Here is a 23992-nt window from a genome sequence, read left to right on the forward strand (position 1 = left end):
ATTTTTTTTTTATATTAATGAAATTACATTAAGCATATCATGTAAAACTGGGAAAACATTAATTATGAAGACTAAGTTGAGCTTGCTGTGACCATCTGAACAAAACATTAAATCGTTTAAACCACTTTGCCGTGTGTTTCATTTCTGCAGGACTGCACCACCATCTTCTGGGAGACTTTGAAGTGACATCTATTTCTGCTTCTCTGGTCAGTTTGGAAGATTAAGCTTGGGGCTCCTGGCACTGCCCACTTCCTCTTGAGCGTTCCCTGCTGCACAGCCTGCTGTCACTCAAGCACTAGGCTCCACCCAAGCAGCAAACCACGCCCAGCCTAATTGCTACTCAATAGCCTATTCCTTAACCCAGAGACCTAGAACCACCCAGCTTGGTGCCGCCCATTCATCTAGCTCCGCCCAGTCGATGGGTACTTGAGCATCAAGCTCCACCCAAAGCAGTGCAGCTCATTTGTTAAGCCCCGCCCAGGTTCTTACACACAAGTTGCCTTTCCGTTTCAGCAGTGAATATTTTGGGCCGATATAAACCTGGGCACTGAGGGGTTTATAAATCTCTAAAATAAAAGTTTCACATTTATTTTCAGGGCAAACACACACACACAGTTTGGATTTGTGTGTCTCTTAATTTTTTAAGGAGCACTAAATTGACAAAGGAATGCTGACAAACGGCGGCGCGGCGCTAAGCTCCCCGTGAGCGTTACTTCACTCTTCTGCCCTCTCAGCTGATTCTGACTTCGACTTTCTTGGCGTGCCGCCCGGTCGGAAGACAATTACCGTAAAACGGCTTAGTTTTCAATATTTTTTGAATGGCCGGCTTCCTTCATTCCACTCTGAGGTGACAAAGACATTCCCATCAGCTGAATGACTGACACACCATTGTGTGCTAATGAGCACCAACCAGAGGAGCTGGTTCAGCAAAATTAAAAATAAGAAACAAAAGACAATTTAAAATCAGTGCCATTCCAGCTCTCGGGAACGCATTTGACACCCGATTTGATTTGTGTCAAACTGAAGAAAATAAAATGGCAGTAATTTCATGAAAAATCCCTGCAGCATGGCCTCTCTGGCCACAAGACTGTGGACCACCCTATGAAGAACTGAGTTCAGGTGTTTCACTGTTAGCAGGTGCGTCAAACCAGGAAAACAGCCCGGCCATCTCCATATAGATAGATAGATAGATAGATAGATAGATAGATAGATAGATAGATAGATATTTAAGTATATTTTGTTATATTTTATATCGAGTCTTTCATTATCTAAGCCTTAGACACATTCTTTTACATTGCCTTTAGTAGCCATGTTATATATAATTCCTTTCTATTTATCCAGATAATAAGATCAATATCATATGGTGTCTTTTCATCTTCAAGATAGATAGATAGCTTAAGCTGCAAAAAAATATATATATATAAATTAAAGTTCTCCAGAAACCAAGCCGAGGCACACAGTGAAGCAGTAGAGCTAATCGCTCAATTCCTTCTCCACTCTGGCTTTTGAAACTCCGCACTGGGTATGTAATTACTTGGAAATTATTATTATTATTATTATTATTATTATTATTATTATTATTATTATTATTATTATTATCAGGGTGGTTCCTAAGGATACGCCTACTCGGCAAGTGTCAAGGGTGCCCTCTAGTGGTCATAGTGCATTACTGTATCCCCATGTAGCGATTCCGATCTTTAATTCTGTTTAGAAAAATGTATCCGGACCGGAACACAAAGAAGTGTTTAAGTTGTGCGCCTCAGCATCGCCTGCTCTGTCTAAACTCTGCACAGCACAATCTGTTACCCAAAAACGGCGCTGGGCTACGCGACGTATTTTTAATAATGCGGACCTAAGAAACATCACTCGGTCTCAAAGCGAATGTCCGATTATATTGTTTTTTATTATTTTCGCATACTAGCGGTGTTCGGGCTTAACGTCTGCCGATAACAATGACCCTCACTGTCACATCGAAGAGACAGACATGACGAAATCAAATTAAACGACTAAAACGGCAACAGAACTGTAGCTCTTCAGTGAATTGCTAAAAGCTGATTTAACCGAAACTGTGATCGTCTCCCAAATGCACGTACATTAAAACTTGTGTTACACCTTAGCAAATATCGTGCTCTGCTGCTCACCACCATTTGTGAGATTCGCTCGGGGAGCGCTAAAGCACTTTTTTTGGATCGCTAGATTGCATTGTTTGTATAAATGAGCGTACGGTAAATGGGCATTGTGGGTAAAGATTCCCATTTAAACATTATATTCTCAATTTCACTGAATGTTGTCATTATGCTATATGTTTTCGACTTATTTTGTTCACTTAAACATGTATATGTTATGGTAATGTCTAGTTAAAATTAAATAAATAATATAGGTACTGCTGCCTCGCAGTACGGAGACCGGTGTCCGCATCCCAGGTCCTGCCTGCGTGGAGTTTGCATGTTGTCTGCGTGGGTTTCCTCCCACAGTCCAAAGACATGCAGGTTAGATGCATTGGCGATCCTAAATTGTCCCGTGTGTGTGTGCTTGGTGTGTGTGCCCTGCGGTGGGCTGGCACCCTGCCCAGGGTTTGTTTCCTGCCTTGCACCCTATGTTGGCTGAGATTGGCTCCAGCAGACCCCCGTGACCCTGTGTTAGGATATACCGGGTTGGATAATGAATGACTGACTAAATACATGTAGAATGTTACCAAAAGGTGCCGTTTCAGTTGGTTGTTTAAAGAGATGACAATAGGAACTAAAACATAGTTTCAATAATAACTAAAGAGTTCTAAATTTCGTTTAGAGAAACGTTAAATAAACACTAATGCAGCCCGATTCCTACTTACTTTCTGAAGTCGCACCCCTCAAGAGTGCATTTTTTCTGAGGCCGTCTTGTAAACAAACATTTCTATGACTTGATATTCTCAGATTGAGAGTTCGAGGTCCTAAATACTCCGCTGTCCCCGTCCTGTCCCAGGGTCTCAAAGGGGCAGGTCTGGCAGTGATGATTCCTCTCAAAGCAAAAGGGGTGGCGGGGCGCCATTTACAACTTCGCCTAGGGCAGCAAAAATCCTAGAACCGTCTTTCATCACTATTATTATTATTATTATTATTATTATTATTATTATTATTATTATTATTATTATTATTAGCTCTTAAATTCGTTCAAAAGTTATAAAGTGCTTCACAAATAAAAAGCTACTCGATTCATTCAATTTCACCTCCATCGGCAGTCCACACATTTCAGGCCCCGTTGTCTGTTCGGAATTCCCCCAGAGCCCACCCCTTTGATTGCCAAATTCTTGAAGAACAAGCTTTTAGGAAAATCCGGTGTTTCCAGTTTGGGATGATGGTGACAGCTTTAAAACTCGGACGATTTCGACTTGTCACGTTCAGATCGGCGCAGTCGTGTAGACGCCCAGGGCTTCGCGAGCCACGCCCGAGTGTCATCGGTAAAGGGAAGCGCGGCAGAGACGACCGCATAGTCACCATGCGAGCTGTGCTGAGTGGGTCACCGCTGCTGCTGCTCGGTAAGTGCGTGAGGCGGCCCGGAGGTCTAATGTGAGGACTCCACAGATTGTTAGTGCTGGCCTGTGCGGTGCTGCGCGCCGTTTCTGTGTACTGTGGTCGCGTTCTCTTTGGGCGAGTGTACACTTTGATCTTAAACGGTGGTCTTCGAATGACATCTCATTGACTGCTAATTGAGTTTTATTAATAACGAACGGAAAACAAGCCGGTGCCGAAGTGTGAACACAAGAAAAAGCCTCGGTGAGGCCGAGTCGCCGATTTCACGTTGCCAAAGCTGAATGTCGCCGCACTCGTTGGACGAAACTCCGCTCCTGTAGATCAGCGACGTGCGCCCCGCGTTCACGTCAAAGTGCTGCTGATGCGATTTAACAAGTTTATACATTACTTTCAAAAAGAAATCTGCAGACGACGAGACGGAAGTTTTAACTTACAGAAGTAACAAATAAAGTAACAACTTTATTTTCATAATGTATATCTTTTGAAGTGAGGAGTTGGTGTATACAAGTTAAAGATCGCGGTCCATCATTTCTGCGCTCTTCTCGCACGACACACCTCCCCAAGTGATCTTCGTTCGGCAGATTCATGAGTTTGCTCCGCGGGGCTTTAATTCCATCGGGGCTGGAAGCAAACGGAACGTGCGGAGGGCGTCCGTCACCCACCAGACAGGGCTTGGGAGGACACTTAGGGCTACGTGTTGTCACCTGTGTTTAGTTTGGTAGCGGTGGGGGACAAAGATGACGTTCTTATAATTTTTACTGTTTAAATTAGATAGATAGATAGATAGATAGATAATTAATTTTAGTATAGTCGGCAAGATCTTAAAATTACATAGATACAAAGATACCCAGAAAAGCACTAAATAATAGATAGATAGCGTAGTTGACAGGATTAGATAGATAGATAGATAGATAGAGTGAAAGGCACTATATAATAGATAGATAGATCGATAGATAGATAGATAGATGGATGGTGTACCCAGAGTAATAGAAGTGGGGTCCAAGTGCTTTAGACTACGACACTCTCAGTCAAGTACTATTTATTTATTTATTTATCATAATATTTTTCTTTCACAAGAGCCTCTCTTGTTTCCTTTGAGCTCTGTGTTGTGCTCCTCTCGTCTGTCTATGGAGGTCCACATTAATTCCCACTTTAATAACCGATGGACATTCATGTTCTGTGCCGGGTCATTTCATGCTCTCCCCACTTTCCGGTGTCTCCAGTTTCGATCCTGGAGGACTGAGGTGGCTGCAGGTTTTCATACCAAACATTTTTTTAAATTATTGACCAGTTCTTGTTGCCTAAATTTGAATTATCCTGCTGTTTAAATCTCAGACCCCTTAAAGGATCCCTTTTTTTGCCATAATTAGCGGCCAAACAATAGTGAGATGAAAAGCGAGCCAACAGATAACCAGCAACCCCATGCCCATCATACAATATATCAAAATAAAGACAGGTGAGGGTCTCGGCAGTGGTCGCCTGCTCAGGTCCTCCAAAATATTTTCTCAGAGAAAAGAGATACAGTACGTCGGCAGTTCAGGAAACGTCTGTCATGTCAGAATGAGAAGATCAACAAAGCCATGGAGTTTAATAACAGCTTTGATTAACAAGAAAACATCGGCTTCTAATTAAAAATCTGGTTGGGATGAAATTGTTTGGCCCCTTCAGGTCGTCTGTTGGCTCGCTTCACGTCTCTCATTTCTGTTTGGCTGCCATCAAAGGAACAAAGGAAGCAAATCTGAGGAGCCCCATAGGCTGTGAAATTCCCCTTGGGATTAATAAAGTATCTATCTATCTATCTATCTATCTATCTATCTATCTATCTATCTATCTATCTATCTATCTATCTATCTATCTATCTATCTAATCCTGCCAACTACGCTATCTATCTATTATATAGTGCCTTTCATTATCTATCTATATATCTATTAATTATATAGTGCCTCTCATATCTATCTATCTATCTATCTAGGTGTCAGGCAAAAAAACTCATTCAAACAAACTACAGAACTCACTTGAAGGGATTATTTTAATTTTTTTCTCCGACTCCTATTTCAGGAGTGCGGACCCCCGTTCCATATTATATTGGTTATTATTCTTTTTCCCCGTTGTACCCCCGTTCTCGTCACGGAGCCTCGCGTGGCTTTTCTGGCCTACAATTTAGTGAACGGCAAGTGAACTGTAAGGTGTGTTAAAAAATAAAATCAGTAAGCTGGAAGTGGTTTAGTCGGAAGACCGCCGCAGTAGAAACGAAACTCAATTTGCAGGAGAAGTTGCGAGAATGGATTTATGGAATTTTTTCCGAAAACGCGATATTCCCGAGTCAGTGGTTAACAGTTTAACATCTGGTTGTCAATGGCCCTGAACAGCGCAGAATTGACTGAAACTACTGGCTGGCTAAACTCTTCCAGTTCCTGCATACCAGGAAAAATAAATAAGTACTGAAATAAGAACAAAATAAGAAATAATCTGAATGAATCACGTAATTTTAGTTAATAATTATTTAATTAATAATTCAAATACACATGGATTTATTTCTTTTTTTGCCTGACACCTATGGGGCTCCGCACAATTCGGACGACTGAGTGTCAATAAAACCAAAGCAGAACTGGTCAGCTGATTGAGGACGAGTGAGGAAGAAAAACCTGCAGCAGCCCCTGCGGCCCTCCAGGATTGGAGTCGGACACTCGTCATTCTCAGATGTTGTCTTTTTCTTGGCTTTCCTGCCATGGTGAGCTCTTTGCCGATTCCAAACTGGCCCCGTGTGAGTGTGATGGTGCGTGAGGGGAGCCTGCCGTTTCTGGCTTTGCTCTGTGATGGCACTTTAACGGGGTTGTGTGGTTTGCTGGACAAAGCGCCGTTTCATTCTGGGTGGAGGGTGAAGTTGGCTCTTGGGGCTTTGAAAACGTCCTGCTATGTGGGACAACACAAGGATCTTTACTGTCTTGTAGGCTACCCAGTAGATTGAAAAAACCTGGACCTGAGCCGTGTGATGGGACACAGCAGAGTCCATTTAAAATCACAGACTAATCGGTATTTCACAAATCCACAATATCGTTACTATATCACGATATTACATAGTCAGTCAGTCAGTGTCCAACCCGCTATATCCTACCTACAGGGTCTCGGGGGTCTGCTGGAGCCTATTCTAGCCAACACAGGGTGCCAGGCAGGGTGCCAGCCCACCACGGGGCACACACCAGGGACAATGTAGAATCACCAATGACTGTGGGAGGAAACCCATGCAGACACGGGGAGAACATGCAAATTCCATGCAGGGAGGGCCCAGGAAGTGAACCCGGGTTTCCTTGCTGTGAGGCAGAAGCACTACCCACCGTGCCACCGATATTACACAGTTACGTGTCTAAATGAAGGCTCTTCAAGAAACACAAAATGGTTCCCCCTCGGTGGCTTTGCTCTGATGTCCAAGAGTGCAGACCCACCAGGCCGAGTCCGCTTAGGCAGCCCCCCCGACTAAAGTTACACTAAGCTGTGTGGGCAATCCGACAGCTCGACTGTGGAAACCTGAACCTTCTGACGACGCTCTCTCTTTGTTCTCTCTCGGTGTCGCTGTCCGCACGCTAAGCCATTTATATTCGTGACGGGTGGCGGTGGAGCTCTTTGCATAACAAGGGGCAGGCAGGGCACGTTTAAACGAGCATGGAGGCTCATTGTAATCTTTGATGGAAGAAACCCGGCGCCAATGTGACGATGGGATGACGGGGGTGTTTACCTTATGAAGGACGTTATCTCCATTGAGCTGCTATTTGGCAGCGCCTCAGATTCCCACAGGGCTATTGGGATTTAATGCTCTGGGGGTGCCATATTTTGTCCCGGCCAGTTAGGAGCTGCAGTCGTCCATCACAAATCTGTACTTCTTCAAAGTGAGGGAACTGCTCAGTGTGTGCGTGTTTATGCCTATGAGCTCTTCTTTGTTGTTTGTTCTCCTTCTTCTTCAACCTGTGGCCACATTTTGTTGGAAATGTTTTTGACTGCATCCCATAAAGCAAAGCAGACACTGGCCAGCTGTGGGGCTCTTATTTAAGTAGCTGCCGGTTCTTTATGGTGCACGTTGGGGTGGGACAGTAAAAGTTAAAATGAAACTTTACAAAATCCACAATGAATGCCATGTTGCCGGTGGCAACTTTGGCTGATTGGTTCCTTTTTTATTTTTTCACAAAAATCTCCTGTGGTGGCACAATGTGGCCTCGCGTTAACAAGACCAGGGTTTGTGCCCTGCATGGTCCCTGTGTGGAGTCTGCATGTTCTCCCTGTGTCCGTGTGGCTTTCCTGCCACCGTCCGGAGACGCGCAAGTGCGGCTGATTTGTCACAGAGCAAGCATGCCAGTCTCTGCTGTCGGACAGACTGTCACTCCTCTTGTTTGTCTTCTTTTTCAGGTCAGCTGCTTTTCTGCAGACTTGCCCAGAGCGCAGGTAAATATTACCGTTGCCACCCCGGGTGGGTGAGAAGTGCTAATGCTTCTGAAGTCCAACACCCCCAATGAATGCCACCCAGTTGTAATATTTCACCCTGGCTGACTTCAGTTCACCACAAACCCTGTTGTTCCTCCTCTCCTTTCAGATAGGTGTGGCACCCCCATAGCCACCAGCCGGATTGTGGGGGGCACTGCAGCTCTGGATGGGGCCTGGCCGTGGCAGGTGAGCCTTCGCTTGAGTGGACAGCACATCTGTGGGGGATCCCTGATCAACGATCAGTGGGTGCTGTGTGCCGCACACTGCGTGGTGTAAGTATGAGGGGTCTTTGGGTGGCAGTGGGACCCTTTTGGATTATAAGTCAGAAGAATCGGGTCTGCTTCACAGACAGGGTTACCAAAATACAGCACAATCCCGCTTAACTGGCCTCGCATTAACTGGCTGACCGATTAACCGGCCTGTTAAAATAAAATTTCAAAACATTTACTCCCGAGTTCTTCTTTATATTCTGTGTACGCATTTCCTTCTTTCCTGGAAGGTGAGAGGGCTCCTACGCTCAGAGGGGTTTCCGTTTACATATTCCTTTATGAATTTTCCACGGTGCCTTCTTCTTTCTACCTGGCGGCTCCCCTGCTTCTCCCATCGGGCCCTCCCTGCAGGTGCAGCTGGTCCGGTAGCCCTCCGATCCCTGGGTACGTCGGGCTCCACCCGGACCGAGACTTGGGTTCTTTCACCAGCGGTCAGGGCGCTCACACTGGGGCTAAACCAGCCCAAAGCCTCCATGACTGCTGCTGCCTTTCGACGGCCAGTCGTCTTCAATACCGGTCACTCCGGCTCCGTGATCGCTCAGCTGGAGCGACCGCTTTCTTCAGCCCCACCGAGTGTCGGCCAAACACTCCTGTGCAGGGGTTCACCTCCCAGCTGCCTGCCTTTACTCCATCAAATCTGCTCTCTCGCTCTCCTACACCGGCTTTCCTCTACCTGCTTCCCTCTCCATTAACCTCCCGTTCTTTCCTGTTCTCCCCCCAGCCGCCTCGCGCTTCTACTTATCATGAGGACGTGGATCAGATGTGGCAATTAGCAGTTTCCGGGAACACTTCCGGATGCGGACGACTCCTTACCTGTGCACTTCAGCTGGGATCGCCCGCATCACGAATTCCCCGGGTATTCAATCGGCCACACATACTCGCTAAGCCGCGAATGCGGCGACTTTATTTAAGAAGTGGCCTTTTTGACTTGAGCTGTGGACCCGCTACACCACACTGTCCAGTCGTTGTACGAGAAAAAAACCCATGTGCGGAATCGTGAATGAAACCTTGTGGATACGGTTTCTTCAGGAACGTTGAAGAGGTACAGTCCATACCTTAGAAATATGTTTCTACATGAAAATAGATATACGTTGGATTAACCAGCCAAAACGGCAACCGGCCATGGGGTCCAGTCCTGAGGTGGCCAGTTAAGAGGGATTGTGTTTTAATAATTACAGTTGTGGCCAAAGGTTTTGGGGACGACCCAAGTGTTGGTTTTCACAGAGTCTGCTCCTTGAGTGTTTCTAGATCTTCGATTACCGTGTCCGTTTTATATGAATAGAGAAATGACTTTTCTCAACGTGCATTACATAGTTTTAGATAGATAGATAGATAGATAGATAGAATTTGGTATAGTAGGCAGGAATAGATAGATAGATAGATAGATAGATAGATAGATAGATAGATAGATAGATAGATAGATAGACACATCCCAAGGGGAAATTCACATACTCCGGCAGCAGCATACTGATAAAAGAAAGTGGTAGGAGTGATCAGTGAAATAGAGAAAAAGGTAGAAAGATAAAGTTGTCCATGGAGCTGCTGGAAAGGCTGACACTCACGACGGCGCCAGAGTCATTATAAATGTTAAACTTACAACACACTTCGACATAAAGGGTTCCCTGAACATCGTTAGAGCTGTTAACATTACTCACAGAAAAAATTTTGCTCTGTTTCTAATGAGACCAACAACAAAACGTGTAATTTACAGCAAAATAGACCCACACAAGGTTGACGAATAATCCAACAAATGCGACAACATTCAGGCTCCAGGCAGTACGGCATTTCGGTGTATCAGGCACAAGAACTAACACATGTGGACGCTCACACATGACCAGCGAACAGACCGCGTGCTCAGACTTTCACCCAGTCAGGGTTCCTCCTTCCAGATCCACCTCTCCGAGTACAGAAGTACTTTCTGACGTTAGTCCCCCGTCTAATTTCCACTGTGCCAGCACAGTCATACTGACCTTGTGTCTTCCTCCTCAGGGATAACAGCGCCTCCTTATTGACTGTCTACCTGGGTCTCTACAACGTCAGCCAGCCCAGCAGTTACACCGTGATCCGCAAGGTGAAGAAAGTCATCGTGTACCCCGGCTACACATCTTCAACGACTGGAAAGGACGCTTCCCTGCTACAGTTGGACCAGCCGGTTACCTTCAATGAATTCATCCTCCCCATTTGTCTCCCCAACGCCAGCATCATCGTCACTTCCCAGAACAACTGCTGGGTGACTGGCTGGGGTAACATCAAGGAGGGAGGTGAGAAATAAGTCCGCTTCTTACTCTTCAGGCTCTACTGCAATCGGCCCTTTCCGTCTCTCAATCCTCGTTTTTTGCTTATTTTGTTTTTGCTGTCTTCCTTCATGAACTTGAGATGAACGTCCTTCTTTACGATTGTCCATTGTGTGTTTCTTTCTAATTGCTTATTCAGCAATTGGTCAGTGGTTCACGATGAAAGCGGACTGCATTGTTATACTCAGCTTTGTGGGCGTGGCTCAGCACAAGTAGTAGGACCATCCCGGTTGAGGAAAATGTGGGAATTTAAATTGGTGGACACTTAACAGAAAAAAAAAATACAACGAAAATATTTCTCCTTAACGTTAAAAAGTTATTGGCTTCTACTTTGTGCCAGCTGTCTATTACGTATACAATATACATATACAGTCATGGGTAAAAGTAAGTGCACCCCAAGGAAATTGCTGAATTCTTTAATATATCTGAATGTGCAAACAGTAGATCTTCATGCAATCATTTATTTAACAAAATTATCACTACACGTAATGGTCTACTGGGATAAAACTCTTGATGCCAGAAGCTGGTATACACCCCTTGACCAGAAATGACTCCTTGTCAGTGTTTTGCATGACTGCCCACCCATCTCTGCCATCGACTCGGTGACATTCTATGATGGCTCCATGCAGAATTCTTTCAATTGCAAGATGTCTGTGGGTTTTCTTGCATGTCCTGCTTGTTTCGCCAACACCGCATTTTAATGAGATTCAAATCAAGGCTTTGACTTGGCCGGTCCATAACCCTCCATTTTCTTCTTTTTCAAGCCATCCTTTATGGTTGGAAGGTCCACATATGGGTCTGCTTCAGCTTCCAAACAGGTGACCTCACATTCTCCTCAAGCACACTTTAATATGATTCTGAGTTGACTCAATGACTGCAAGCTGCTCAGGAACTAAAGTAGCAAAGCAACCCCAAACCAGAATGTTCCCACCACCACGGTTCACAGTTGGTTTGAAGTTCTTCTCCTGAAATGCTGTCTTCAGTGCCATTTTTGGGCGATCACTTATAGACCTCCAATAGGGCATCAACATGAGTTTTCCAGCTTCAGGGAAACCCAAGAAAAAAATAAAGAAGTCCAAATCGTAACAACAAGCTAAAAGGGGATACACCCGGAGTGCTTGTGCCCAAGAATACTCTCTAGAGTCCTAATCTGGCCCTGTTTGAAAACCATCACAATGCACAAATCATGACAACATGTTATTGTGTACGGCAGCGTTTCTCAACCTGAAAGTATTTGCGACCTGAGTTTTCAAAACAGTTTTAATCGCGCCCTCCTAATGTTTTTTTGAAAGGAGCCCACAAATACGATTTTGATTAATTTTAATTAATGATATATCATAGATGCATATTTTATTATACCTACTTAACTTTTATCATTTATCTAACCCTATATTTAATTTTTCTAGTATCAGAATGTAGTTTAAGTTAATTTGTTTTGGTTACAATAGATGTATTTTTCTTATTTTCGATTCTTGTTTTCTTTTTTCACATCTTCGCGCCCCCCTTTTTGTTACTTCGCACCCCACAAGTTAAGAACCACTGGTGTACGGCAACCTATTTTTTTTTTGTAAACATCCACTAAATTGAATTCCCACACGGTTCTCCACGACGACTCTCCGAGATGGAAAGAGCCGTCCAATAATTGCGTTCCCTACACACATTTATCGCCGCATATTTGCGCCTGTGTTGTGTTAGGAAACAGGCAAGATTTTTTAAAGGGCAAACCCAGTTAGAGAGCGACGCGAAACGGAAAATTGTTAAAACCAGGAGATCGATAAGTGGCAAAACAACGAAGCCAAAGATGAAAATCGAAGTCAGAAGAACGAAATGAAAGACATAATCATGATAGGCAAAGATTTTTTTTTCTGCAGCTTAGACATAGTCACGATATTGAAACAACCATTGCAATTGCCAGCAGGTGATGAGCCCGGGCACCATCCCCCTCCAATGATGGGAAAAATTACCCTGGCAACTGTGTGGAACAAGTTACGGAGCACTCCAAGCACATGTGCCAGCCGTCAAAAATGTAACATCAGTGAGGGACTTCGTGGTGTACGAGTATGGATGCGGCCCAGTTAATGGTGGGCATCATTTAGGAAACAGACTTGCTATAGACTTCCTGTACTCAGTAATTTGTTTTTTTTTTTTCTTCCAGTTTCTCTGCCATATCCCGGCACTCTGCAGCAAGTTCAGGTCCCAATCATCAACAACACTGCATGTAATTCAATGTACAAGAGCATCGGGATGACAATCACCAGTGACATGATATGTGCCGGCTACGCCCAGGGTGGGAAGGACTCCTGCCAGGTAAGAAACCCGGCCAGGACAAGTCAGTCGAGTACTGTTATATAGCGCCAAGGCAGGGCACAGTGTGGCAGAGCCACAACTGTGCAAAGTAAAGTGACTTTCACAGTAAGGTGATGGAAAGTTTGTGAACCCTTGAGAATTTTCTACATAAGTAAGGCCTAAAACGGGATCTGATTTCTATGGAAGTTCAAAAACTAGATAAAGACAACCGAATAAAGCAAAGGACATAGACGTTAGACTTGCTCATTTATTTATTGAGCACAAGGATCCAATTTGACATATTAGTGTGTGAATCTTTGCCTTCACCGACCAGTGTGACCACCATTGTTCAGCCAAAACTTCACCAAAACGTTGAACGGCTCAACCTCGGCTTGGAGGAATTTGAGCAGAAGTGCCTCAGCTCGGGGACGTGGATGGGCTTCCTTTAATGAACTGATTGCACAAACAGCTCTATAGGATAACAGTTAAGACATCAACTGTTTAGAGTCATTGTCTTGCTGCACGACCCACGATCTCCCGAGCTTCAGTTCACAGATGAATACCCTGACATTTTCTTGTAGAACTCATAGATCTCATTAATGAAAGAAAAGCCATGCTGGTCCAGTACCAGTAAATCAGGCCCAAACAATGATAGTGCCACCACCAAGGTTCATATGCTGGAATGTATTGTTCAGGTCAGGTCAGGTAGCTTGCACTGGCAGACACAAGTGGTCCAGTCCCACCCTCTGGAAATGACCACCTGTCTGCCGCAGCCAGGTGTTCCGTGGGCATCCCCTTGGCCTGGTCCAGCAGTTTGAGTTCTCAACAATGAGGGTCCTGTGAGCCCGGTTCATCCTTAGGGAATCTTGCCACAATTGTAATGTTGGTTAGTAACCAGTTACAACACTTCTCACTCAAGCCAAAATGTTCCGTTTTGCTGTCATCCATCCACAGAAGTCTTGTTCTGGTTTGTCCAGATGGTCTTTAGCAAAGCTTAGACAGGCAGCACTGTTCTCCTTTACAATCCTGCCATCCACACTCACGTACAATAACATTAACGAATGCAAGAAAGGCCTTAAGATCCACGAATACTGTGCTTGGTTTCTTTGTGATCTCCTGGAATACTCCATTCCTTGCTCTCAGAGACTCCGTTGTTGGTTGACCACTCCTGGTCCAGGGTAACAACAGTGGTGTGAATTTACTCCATTTGTACACAATCTGAAATGGGTTTGTAGCATTTTCCAGCCTGGTGAGCATCAACAACAATATTTTGTCTGAGGTCCTCGGGGATATCTTCTGACAGAGGCTGGACACGCTTCCATAAACCTGTGTGGTGAAGATCAGCCTTTGATAGTGAAGACCCTGATTGATGTGAGGCGTCTCACACTCCACCGTTTTGGTTTCCCATCGAGGGATACATCTGACTTCAGATGAGCGGAGATCCCGAGAGGCTCACTCACAAATACATAATCCTGGATCATTCTCCTCATGAACAACCATCATGTTTTTGTGGGTTTAATTGGGTTCTCTTTACCTAGTTTTAGGAGTTAAAAAAATCTGATTATGTTTCAAGTCCTAGTTATGGAAAAATGGAGACAATTCCAAAGAGCTAATGAACTTTGTAGCACCCCTGTACTGTGATTGATGGTATGGCACAGCGGTGTAGTGGTTCAAATTTCCACCTCAAACATCTAGGGACCGGTGTCGGACCGCTATCGGCGTGTGGTTTGCGTCTCCTTATGCTGTTTTCATTGACGTTTTCCTCAGGGTCCCTTCCAAATCAAAGCAACTGACCTCAAAGTCGTTCATATAATGCCTTCTGACCCCTTCCCTTTTCACTTTTTTTGCCATGTTGCCGCCTTACAATTCATTTTTTCTCATCAACTCCAGAATGAAAAGAGGCATGACACAGTTAGGATTAGGTTTTTAGGGGTAGGGTTTAATGTCACGTTGACACAAACATCCCGAGCATTTGCCATGACACTCACAATGTGACTCCCATTCTACTGATCATCGTTGAGATGTTTGGAGTCCACCACCCATCAATTCACTTGACTGGAATAACAGACCTGTCCACAGAAGGTCCCATAGGTGGACACAAACCAAGCAATGGCATGGAAGGAAGGATTGTGTCAAGTTACAGATTTCGGGAAGGCTGCAGCAAGTGTTCCCAAGGGCACAGTTGGCCTCCATAATTCTTAAACGGAAGATGTTTGGAACATCCACGACTTTTCCTAGGGCAGGATGACTGGCCAAACTGAGCAATCATGGGAGAAAGGTTACAGTAAGAGAGGTGACCTGGAGCCCAATGGTCACTCTGACTGCAATCCAGAGAACCTGTGTGGGAGATGGCAGAAACTTCCAGAAAGGTCTTGACCTGGGCTTTATGACAGAGTATCCAGACAGTAAAAAGACTTGTGGAAATTCACTTGGAGTTTTCAGAAAAGACACATGAAGGCCTCTCAGACTGCGAGAAATAAGACTTGTTGGTCCGATGAAACCAAGATTAGCGTCATGTCTTGGCAGAAACCAGGCACCTCTAGTCACCTGTGTAATGCCATTCCAGCAGGTAGGAGACTAGTCAGGGGCGAGGGAAAAGCTGAATAGAGGAAACATTCTGCTCAGAACATTCTGGATCTCAAGTCTGGGTTGACAGTTCACCTTCTAATAGTACAACGACCCTAACAGCACAAAGCTAAGACAACACAGGAGGGTCTTTGATGCAATTCTGGTAATGTCCTCGAGTTGCTGATCCAGACACTGGAAATGAACTGAATTGACATCTCTGGAGAGACCCAGAATTAGATGTCCACCGACATTCTCCATCCAACCTGACAAGAGTGCAAGAGGATCTGCAGGGAAGAATGGCAGAAAGTTCCCAAAATCAGGTGTGTGAAGCACCAGGAAGACTCCAGGCTGGAATCGGAGCTAAAAGGTCCTTCAACTAAGAACTTCACTTTCCTATAGTGAGGTATCAACCGTTGCTTGATGAGAGAAAACAAACCAAGAGCACGGCTGCACCATAACAAAAAGTGAAAGGGGTCTGAATCCACGGTAGTTGCAACGTATTAACATTTTTTTTTCCAAACACAACTTTTTTGGCGAGACTGTTACCCAAATCTTGGCAGCATATTGAATGGTGACATGAAAGTAAAGAATTCCACTCTCCTCTGTATACATGACAATGATAACCCCGTCTCATTGCTCCATCTTTTCTAGCACTAACTCGCCATTTCTCTCTGTCTTTGCAGGGCGATTCTGGGGGTCCACTGGTCTGCAAAAGATCTGACGGCTCCTGGATCCAGGCCGGCATAGTCAGCTGGGGAAAGGGATGTGCCGAGGCCACCAAGCCGGGGGTGTACACACGCGTCACATCCTATGTCACATGGATCGAAGAAAACACCAATCAGACGGCAAGTGCAAGCACGAGCCTGCTGGTTGGATCCCAGAGCCTTCCGACTGAATCCCAGAGCCTTCAAGGCAACTCCACCTTTGCTATGAACTTGAAAAATGGGGCAGTCTGCTTGGAAGTCACCATCTTCACCCTGGCACCTCTTTTGTTGATGAGACTGCTGTGGTGAAGAAAAAGCAGACCCCTGGTGCTGCAGTCCACTGTAATGTTGATTTCCCACATTTCAGGAATCAAAAGTTTGTTGGAATGTTTCTGTAAGGAACCTATGATTGTAACATTTTACAAATGATTAGGGTCCAAATCCTGATCACATTGAAAAAAGGGTTTATAGTGCCCCCCCATGGGGGGGAAATGTGTAAAATTATTATATTTTCTAAAAGGTTTATAGTGCCCCCCCATGGGGGGAAAATGTGTAAAATTATTATATTTTCTAAGTCAGTAGGCTCAGCCTTTTATTTTTTTCTAATTTACAAGGCTGGCTTGAAGCGATTTGCACAGAAAGGTCAGGGCTAAACGCCCGCTAATTGAGATCACCCCCAAGGAACAGTAAGGTCAGCTTGTTAAAACACGTGTGCTGTGGCAGGCATGCGATTAGCATCCAAATGGAAAGAGCGCCCTCCAAAAGCCATGGCCCTTCTCAGACGTAGTTAAGCAAGCATTTGTAAGACGACATGCATCATCCACCACTGGAGAAGAGTTTTCCACCTCCGTCAATCGGCCCTTAGCTTACTGACTTTCCTGTGGAAGAACTGTTTCAAACTCCTGCAGGAGAATTTCAAATGTAGGCCAATTGTAACACCAGCTGGCCTGGTAGCTCATGAAATGATTTGACCTTTTTGGTCACTATTGGTGCTTCTCACAGACTACACCATCTCTTTTTTTTTTTTTTGTATCCATCTATTCTCATGTTGAACTGATTACTGAAACAATAAAAATGTATGAAGCTGCTGTCATCTTTTGAATTTAGGTGTTCATGAATCAAATAAATAAACCACTTCAAAATGGAGACTTATCCGAGGGAGGACTGGCACTCCACCTTGTCTTCACTTTTAAAAAAATGAAATAAACGATGTCATCCAAGCGGTGCTCCTCTCTTTCCATTTGACATTACGTGGTGCACAAAGCTTACATGACACCCTTATTCACCTTCGATCCTCATATCCCCCCACCACCGCCCATTCTTTTGCATGCTCTCTCTTCACTCGTAGGTAGGTAGGTTCGATAGATAGAGAAGATGGATGAATAGACACAACACAAACCTAACACATAACTCACTATTTGCCCCCTTTCTAATATCCTCTTGTTTTATTTGCAAGGCCTCAAGCCCTTTAAACAAATTGCAATATTAGAGTAGCAGAACCCAAGTGAACACGGTTTACGGAAATTTTGCCTCTCACATTTCGGCTCCATGATATTTCTCCCCCACCCAAGTAACTTCTGATACGCACACCCAGACGTTTTGAGTGTTGGAAGTTTCTAGAAAAAAATAAAGCGAATAATCATTCTCAGGGTTCGAAACGGACTTGCCTAATTTAAACATTTTTGTAGCAAAATGATTAAAAAAAAAAGTTAGCAATAGTGCATCACTTCAATGAATCACTCTGTTAACATATAGATTTTTATTTTGATTAAACAAATCCAAACGATTTTACAAAAATTAAAATCACATGCCACTGTGAAAAAAAACATACGTGAAATACAATTATGTACGGAATTAATCTCTTTGTAATTTTAATGTTCACACAAAATAATTTCCTTTTATAAAATTATTGATTAGAACTCAAATGTTGTATACGATGCCTCTAAGGTAACCAATTATGATTTTCAAAAATTTGGGCTAGTCCTCTGATTCTACCAGAAATAGCAGCATACTTCTCGCTTCTCCGATTGCCTGGATTACCGACAATTAGTTGTGTAATTTCAAAATTGTGCAAAGCTCGTTTTTTATAAAGCATCAATGAATCTGTAAATCTTTGGGAATAATGTAGCACAAGTTTCCTGAAATCCCCTGTGCCATCCCTCCTGTGATTGTTGGTACATCGCGGATTACATTTTTAATTGCAATTACAGATACGTACATAAATACCGGGGCAAAATATAGTGGTGGCGAAATCATCGGAGGCAAAACGTGTTGGGGGCGAAATGTGGAGGGGCAACTTATCCGGACACCAGTGAACACACAATGCTGTTTAAAAAGGACTACTTGGATTTTCACACATGTGGAAGGGGTGCTTGGATAAAGTAATTACCCCCATATTCTCAATACTTGCTTATACCAACGACAACGCTTCCCATCACTTCTATCAGTCGGCGTATTGAATGAAGTTTAGCCCACTATTCTTTGCAGAGCTGATTTAACTGCTCGTTACAGCAGTTGGTTCAAGTCAGGACCTATGACAAGTTTGACTGTGCATCTTCTCTGGCATTCCATTGCCGACTTGATTTTGTGTTTTTCCTCCTTGTCCAACTGTCTAACCCAAAGGCACTTCACAGCTTCAGGTCGCAGACCGTAGACTGGACATTCTCCTTCAGAATATTTTGGAAAGGTGCTCAATTCATGGCTTCCTCAAAGTCTTCACAGCATCCCCAATACCATTACCATGTTTTATTGTAGGTCTAATGCTCTTACTGTCAAACCTCGCCCTCAGTGGACCCCACATTGTCCAAAGTGTTTGACTTTTGTCTCATTATTCCAAAAGGCTTGAGGGCATTACTGATGATTCTTTACACGATGTTCCTCTTGGAAAGCAAAGGTGTCTGCCTTGCTCCTCTCCCAACTCCATTCCCACCCATCTTTCTTTTCAAAATGGAGCTTTCTGGCCATCACCCAAACACCACACGTTACTCTGCACATAATCACAAGCACAGTATCCCCACCATGAAGCATGGTCGCACTGGAATGGACGAGTGTGGAGGCAGCTGTTTTGTACAAAACCCATAATTATACAATTCTCCAAATTTTAAAAATGACCAGAATGATTTGATTAAATCTATTTATTGTTGCATTATTTTTCTTCTTTTCTCGAGGATACAGAAAGGGGTGACCCCCACAGTGTTCACTATGACAATCTGTTTCCACTAAAGTAGAGAAAATGCAAATATTAAGCTCACTGCCAGGAAAAAAAAAAAAACCAAAACAGTAGTTCCCAAGGAGCCCTCTATCTGTAGGACAAACACTCCCCCAATTGCCATTCTTTTGCCAGTTCTGAACACTAGGATGAGCTCACTTAATAAAAGGTGGCTCCCTTCGACTAAATTAAACAAGGTACAAGACCAGCAAAGTGATTCAGGCTGGACACACAAGTGACCCCAGGAAGATGGTGTAGTATATGAAACGGCTACAGTGCACAGAACTGGCTTTTGGCCCAACCCACTTCTTATCCTCAATCTGAATACCACACAGTTTTCGAAGTGGGACAATGAGGGGCTCACCTTCTGCAGGATTAGATTACACGCTTACAGACTGCAGGCCAGACTCACGAGGTCAGTGTCGGAAAACAGTTACCAAAGTGCCTTACGTCACCTCAGGCCTCAAGGCTAACGTGTCAATGGTTAAGGAGAAAAGGTGACAACCATGACATCACACATATCACAATGAGGGATGGATCATCTAACAGTAAACGTTGCCACACGCGGGTATCACATACTGTTGTGTGCGATTGTTGTCAGTCACTACCACCTTACATACCTTTGTTTATTTAATGAATTATTTGTAATGCATGTTTGATTTGACTTACTGGTGGAAAACATTGTCAGTACGGTAACCCAACACTCAGGAGGGCCTCACTCACAGAGGAAAATACTAAATAAACGTCATAAAAAGTAAAAAGCGGCAAATGAGCCTACAGATGCCTAGCATTCCAACAGCATCGACTTCGGGGCACGAGGCTACCGTGGCGCTTGCAAGAAGTGCCTCACTATACTGTACGTCTGAGCCGCCCGCTGCCATTGTCGCCGCCGCAGTCCTGTGATGGGATGTCCCTCCACCTCATACAGGATGTGTTATTTGATTGCGTTTCCGTTGACTGGTAGGACCTTACTTCTTGGAGAATTTCGCTTGCTTGTGTTTCGGAGGGGCCCATTTCAAACACATTCCATCCACTGCAAAACAAAGGAGTGAAAAAAAATATATATATGTAGTGTCGGTCACAAGCTCTCATTGACTAGGACCCTGCCCATTGTACACACTGCCTGTCGCTATAAGCGATTGGATTATGAGGTCCTCATAATCATGGCCTCTGGGTAAGCCATTGAGATGAACCATGGCCATATTTTGGACTGTTTCCTGGCTAGCAAGCAATGATACTAGGACAGGGCTCTGGACCCCTGAATTAGATTAAGTGGGCTTCACAATGTGACACATATCCACAAATACAATAATTAGTGAGAAAAAAAGATGGAGCAAATGTAAGTATGAAAAAAATAGAACACACAAAATCTGATTAGGCAATTCACATGCAAAGAAAAACAAATAAATGAGCACAGATACATTATTAAAATATACCAAATTTAACACATTTATAAATAAATAAGCAAAGCAATTAAGCAAATTTAACATAACATTCTCCAACTCGCTTTATCTATTTCAGAGTTTCTGGCAACTGGCGGCACTGGTGGAAGGCAGAAGCAAATCTTGGGCAGACCCCATCTCACAGAAAAGAATCCCCCCCCCCTTCGAAATATTCCCCTTTTTTTCCCTTTACAGCCTTGAATTAAGACACACAAACCAATATTTTTTCCAGCTTTACTTACTCAATGCAATCTTTAACATTCAAGTGAAAGATATCACAACTACAGTTCAGAAGAATATTTAAAAAAAAAAAAATCAAAAAATCAAAAACAAGAAATCCTGAGATTAATAAAGGATCACCCCCTCCTAAACTCAATCAGGTGTCAGTGCCCACCATTTCCATTACGGTTACTGGCTGTGCTCAGTTGTAATGAGTGTGATTAGTGAAGCTGTTCCTGGTCCTTTCATTCCCTTGCTTGGTAGTGTAACTGACTGTGGCTGGGAAGGCACTTTCAAAAGATCTCAGGAATCAACTTGTGGACAGACATAAGGCAGGAGATCTCAAAAGCTTCATCAATCCCAAGGAGCTCAGTAAAGTCCATAATAAAGAAGTGGCAAGTGTTTGGTACTACTAGGACTCTCCCTGGATCCAAACCGGATGGAAGAGCAAGGAGGAAAACTGGTAAGAGGGGCTACCAAAAGGCCAATGGCAACTTTCCAGGAATTCCAGGATTTGAGGGCAAAGAGTGGACATTAATGGTGTGCACGTGACAACAATTTCACAAGCGCTCCACAATGGTGGCTTGTTCAGGAGGGTCACAAGGAAAAAGCCACTTCTTAAGAAAGGCCACATTAAGGCTTGTTTGAGTTTTGCCAGAACGCATCTTGAAGATTCTGATGCCAAGTGGAAAAAGGTCTTCTGGTCAGACGAGACCAAAATCAAACTATCTGGTCTCAATACCAAACGGTACACCAATGCAGCTCACCATCCATAACACACCATACCGACAGTAAAGCATGGAGGGGGCAGCAGCCTGTTGTGGGAGGCCTGGGGCTCTCGTTAGGGTAGAAGGAAAAATACAATTACATTCTGGAGGAAAACTTGCTACCCTCTGCCAGAAAGTTGAAAATGAGCAGAACGTTCACCTTTCAACACAACAACGACCCGAAGCACACAGCAAAATTGACCACCCAGTGGCTGAAGGAGGAAAAAAGTGAATGTCCTGGAGTGGCCAGTCAGAGCCCAGAGCTAAATCCCATTGAAAATCTGTGGAAAGATCTGAAGATAGCAGACCACCAACGCTCACCACCTAATGTGACCAAACTTGAACAGTTAAACAAGAGTGGGCTCAATCTAGATGTGCAAAGCTGATAGAGAAGTATCCCAATAGACTCAAGGATGTCATCTAAGCAAGGTGACATTAACATTGGGTGTGATCCTTTATTAATCTCACTCAGGAGGTTTGTTTTTAATTTCTTATAATTCTTCTGAACTGTAGCTGCGATATCTTTCACTTGGATGTTAGAGGGAAGAAATATTGGTTTGTGTGTTTTCGTTTAAGGCTGTAAAGCAAAAAAAGAATGGGAATATTTCGAAGGGCGGAGGATTCTTTACTATACCCACTGTATATACAGTATAGGGTAAAATAGGCAAATGTGAAAGATGACGTACAGATTTCAGTTTTTACAAATATCCACAATGGACTGGCACCTTATCCAGAGTTGGCTCCCGCCTAGCGCCCAATGCTGGCAGCACAGGCACCAGCCCTACGTGACTGAATTGGATTGTGCTGGTTTGAGAATGATTATTATTAATAAGCATACACATTGATAAATAAGACAAATAAATAAACCAAAGGAGGTAATAAATATATGCGCACAACCCATAATTAATCTCATTAAATAAGGGAAATCAACTAACCGGATTCACTGACCCACTTTCGTTAGCATGCATTACCTGTAATTGGTGGTTTCTTATACTGGGCACTTTTGAGGTGCTCCTCTACCAGTTTTGGGGTGACACAGATAACATGCTGACCTTTCCAATATTTCACCATGTTAAGGGACTGCAAAGTGCTGATGATGTCATTCTGGGTAATGCTGGTCATCTGGCTGCAAGAACCCCAAAAAACAGCAATTAAGCAATAAGGTCTGTGGGAGTCCAACTGCATAGAACAAGGGGTTGAAACAGACTGCCTTACCTCAGATCTTTAATGGACAGTGTCCCCCGGAAATCTCTCAGTATCTCTAACAGGACCCACGACCAGTAACTTCTATAACTTAACTTGCCTAGATCAGACAAAGGCTTCTCTGGAGAGCCCACAGTGCTTTCCAGTTTAGAAAGCTCATAACCTATAAAGAGACATCAGGGACAGTGACACAGAATCTGGCCTAATAGTTCAAAACAGAAGAAAATGGACTGCGAGACAAAAATTAACAGTAGCTACTTGTGCTAATGGTTATCCAAGTGTTTCTTGAACACAGTGCAGTCGATAAGCATTTGGACAGTGACATAATTCATATTAATGTAGCTGCCTCTTTTCCAGGGTCTCAAAATCGAACAGGTACTGAGTAAGGCAGGAGTCAAACGCATACAAAAGAAATTTCTCAGTCCAGTAGTGAAAAACCAAAGCAAAAAACCTCACACAAAAATAGAGAGAAAAAAAAACAAAAGTTATTCCACATGCAGGATGAACAAACAAAAAAAAAAGAAAAAAAATGTTTCCTCTACAAGCTTAGCTTTTTCTTCTCAAACTTCAGCTGCTTTCTATACTTAAAGGTTGCGTTATTTCTCTAAGGCAAACTTACATATGCATTACTTAATCCATTCATTATGTTTCGGATGAACGGCACATTCAATATGGTCAATACGATATGTTACAGGATACGATTTGAAAATTGTTTGCCCGCCATGCCTCACCAACTGCAAAGAAGATTATAAACTGGGACTTATCTGAAGTAAGGGGGATAAGAAATAATTTGAATATTCCAGTTCAGTTTAGCTTGTGGGGGATATAATGGAATCTCCCAAAGACTATGCATTAATATATAGGCAAACATTTTAACATTACTCCGTGACCCTGTAGTTAGGATATAGCGGGTTGGATAATGAATGGATGGATGGAAGAAAATACTTCTATCAATTTAACATAACCTAAATAATAATTGGCTCTTACAATTAATGTAGCTCTCTCTACCTGAAATAGAATAAAGAAAGAGCTTTTGGTGTAGACATT

At 43.6% G+C, this 23992-nt stretch overlaps 2 protein-coding genes across 2 annotated transcripts in view; one reads left to right on the forward strand and one right to left on the reverse strand.

The window, feature by feature from the left end:
* Positions 1–17249, forward strand: part of LOC120536353 — a 69135-nt gene extending 51886 nt beyond the window's left edge. The window contains exons 19-24 of the mRNA XM_039764680.1: positions 3328–3517; positions 7911–7946; positions 8095–8257; positions 10244–10515; positions 12704–12855; positions 16086–17249. Of these exons, the coding sequence (XP_039620614.1) occupies positions 3328–3517; positions 7911–7946; positions 8095–8257; positions 10244–10515; positions 12704–12855; positions 16086–16415 (1143 nt within the window). The 3' untranslated portion in view covers positions 16416–17249. The remainder of the gene's footprint in view (positions 1–3327; positions 3518–7910; positions 7947–8094; positions 8258–10243; positions 10516–12703; positions 12856–16085) is intronic.
* A 1976-nt stretch (positions 17250–19225) lies between these two features.
* kat8 (K(lysine) acetyltransferase 8) overlaps positions 19226–23992 on the reverse strand; it is a 46538-nt gene continuing 41771 nt past the window's right edge. The window contains exons 9-11 of the mRNA XM_039764984.1: positions 22958–23108; positions 22714–22868; positions 19226–20347 (exon numbers count right to left, since the gene is read on the reverse strand). Coding sequence (XP_039620918.1) covers positions 20283–20347; positions 22714–22868; positions 22958–23108 — 371 coding nt within the window. The 3' untranslated portion in view covers positions 19226–20282. The remainder of the gene's footprint in view (positions 20348–22713; positions 22869–22957; positions 23109–23992) is intronic.

This window comes from Polypterus senegalus, chromosome 10, assembly GCF_016835505.1.
Source record: "Polypterus senegalus isolate Bchr_013 chromosome 10, ASM1683550v1, whole genome shotgun sequence".
NCBI lineage: Eukaryota > Metazoa > Chordata > Cladistia > Polypteriformes > Polypteridae > Polypterus > Polypterus senegalus.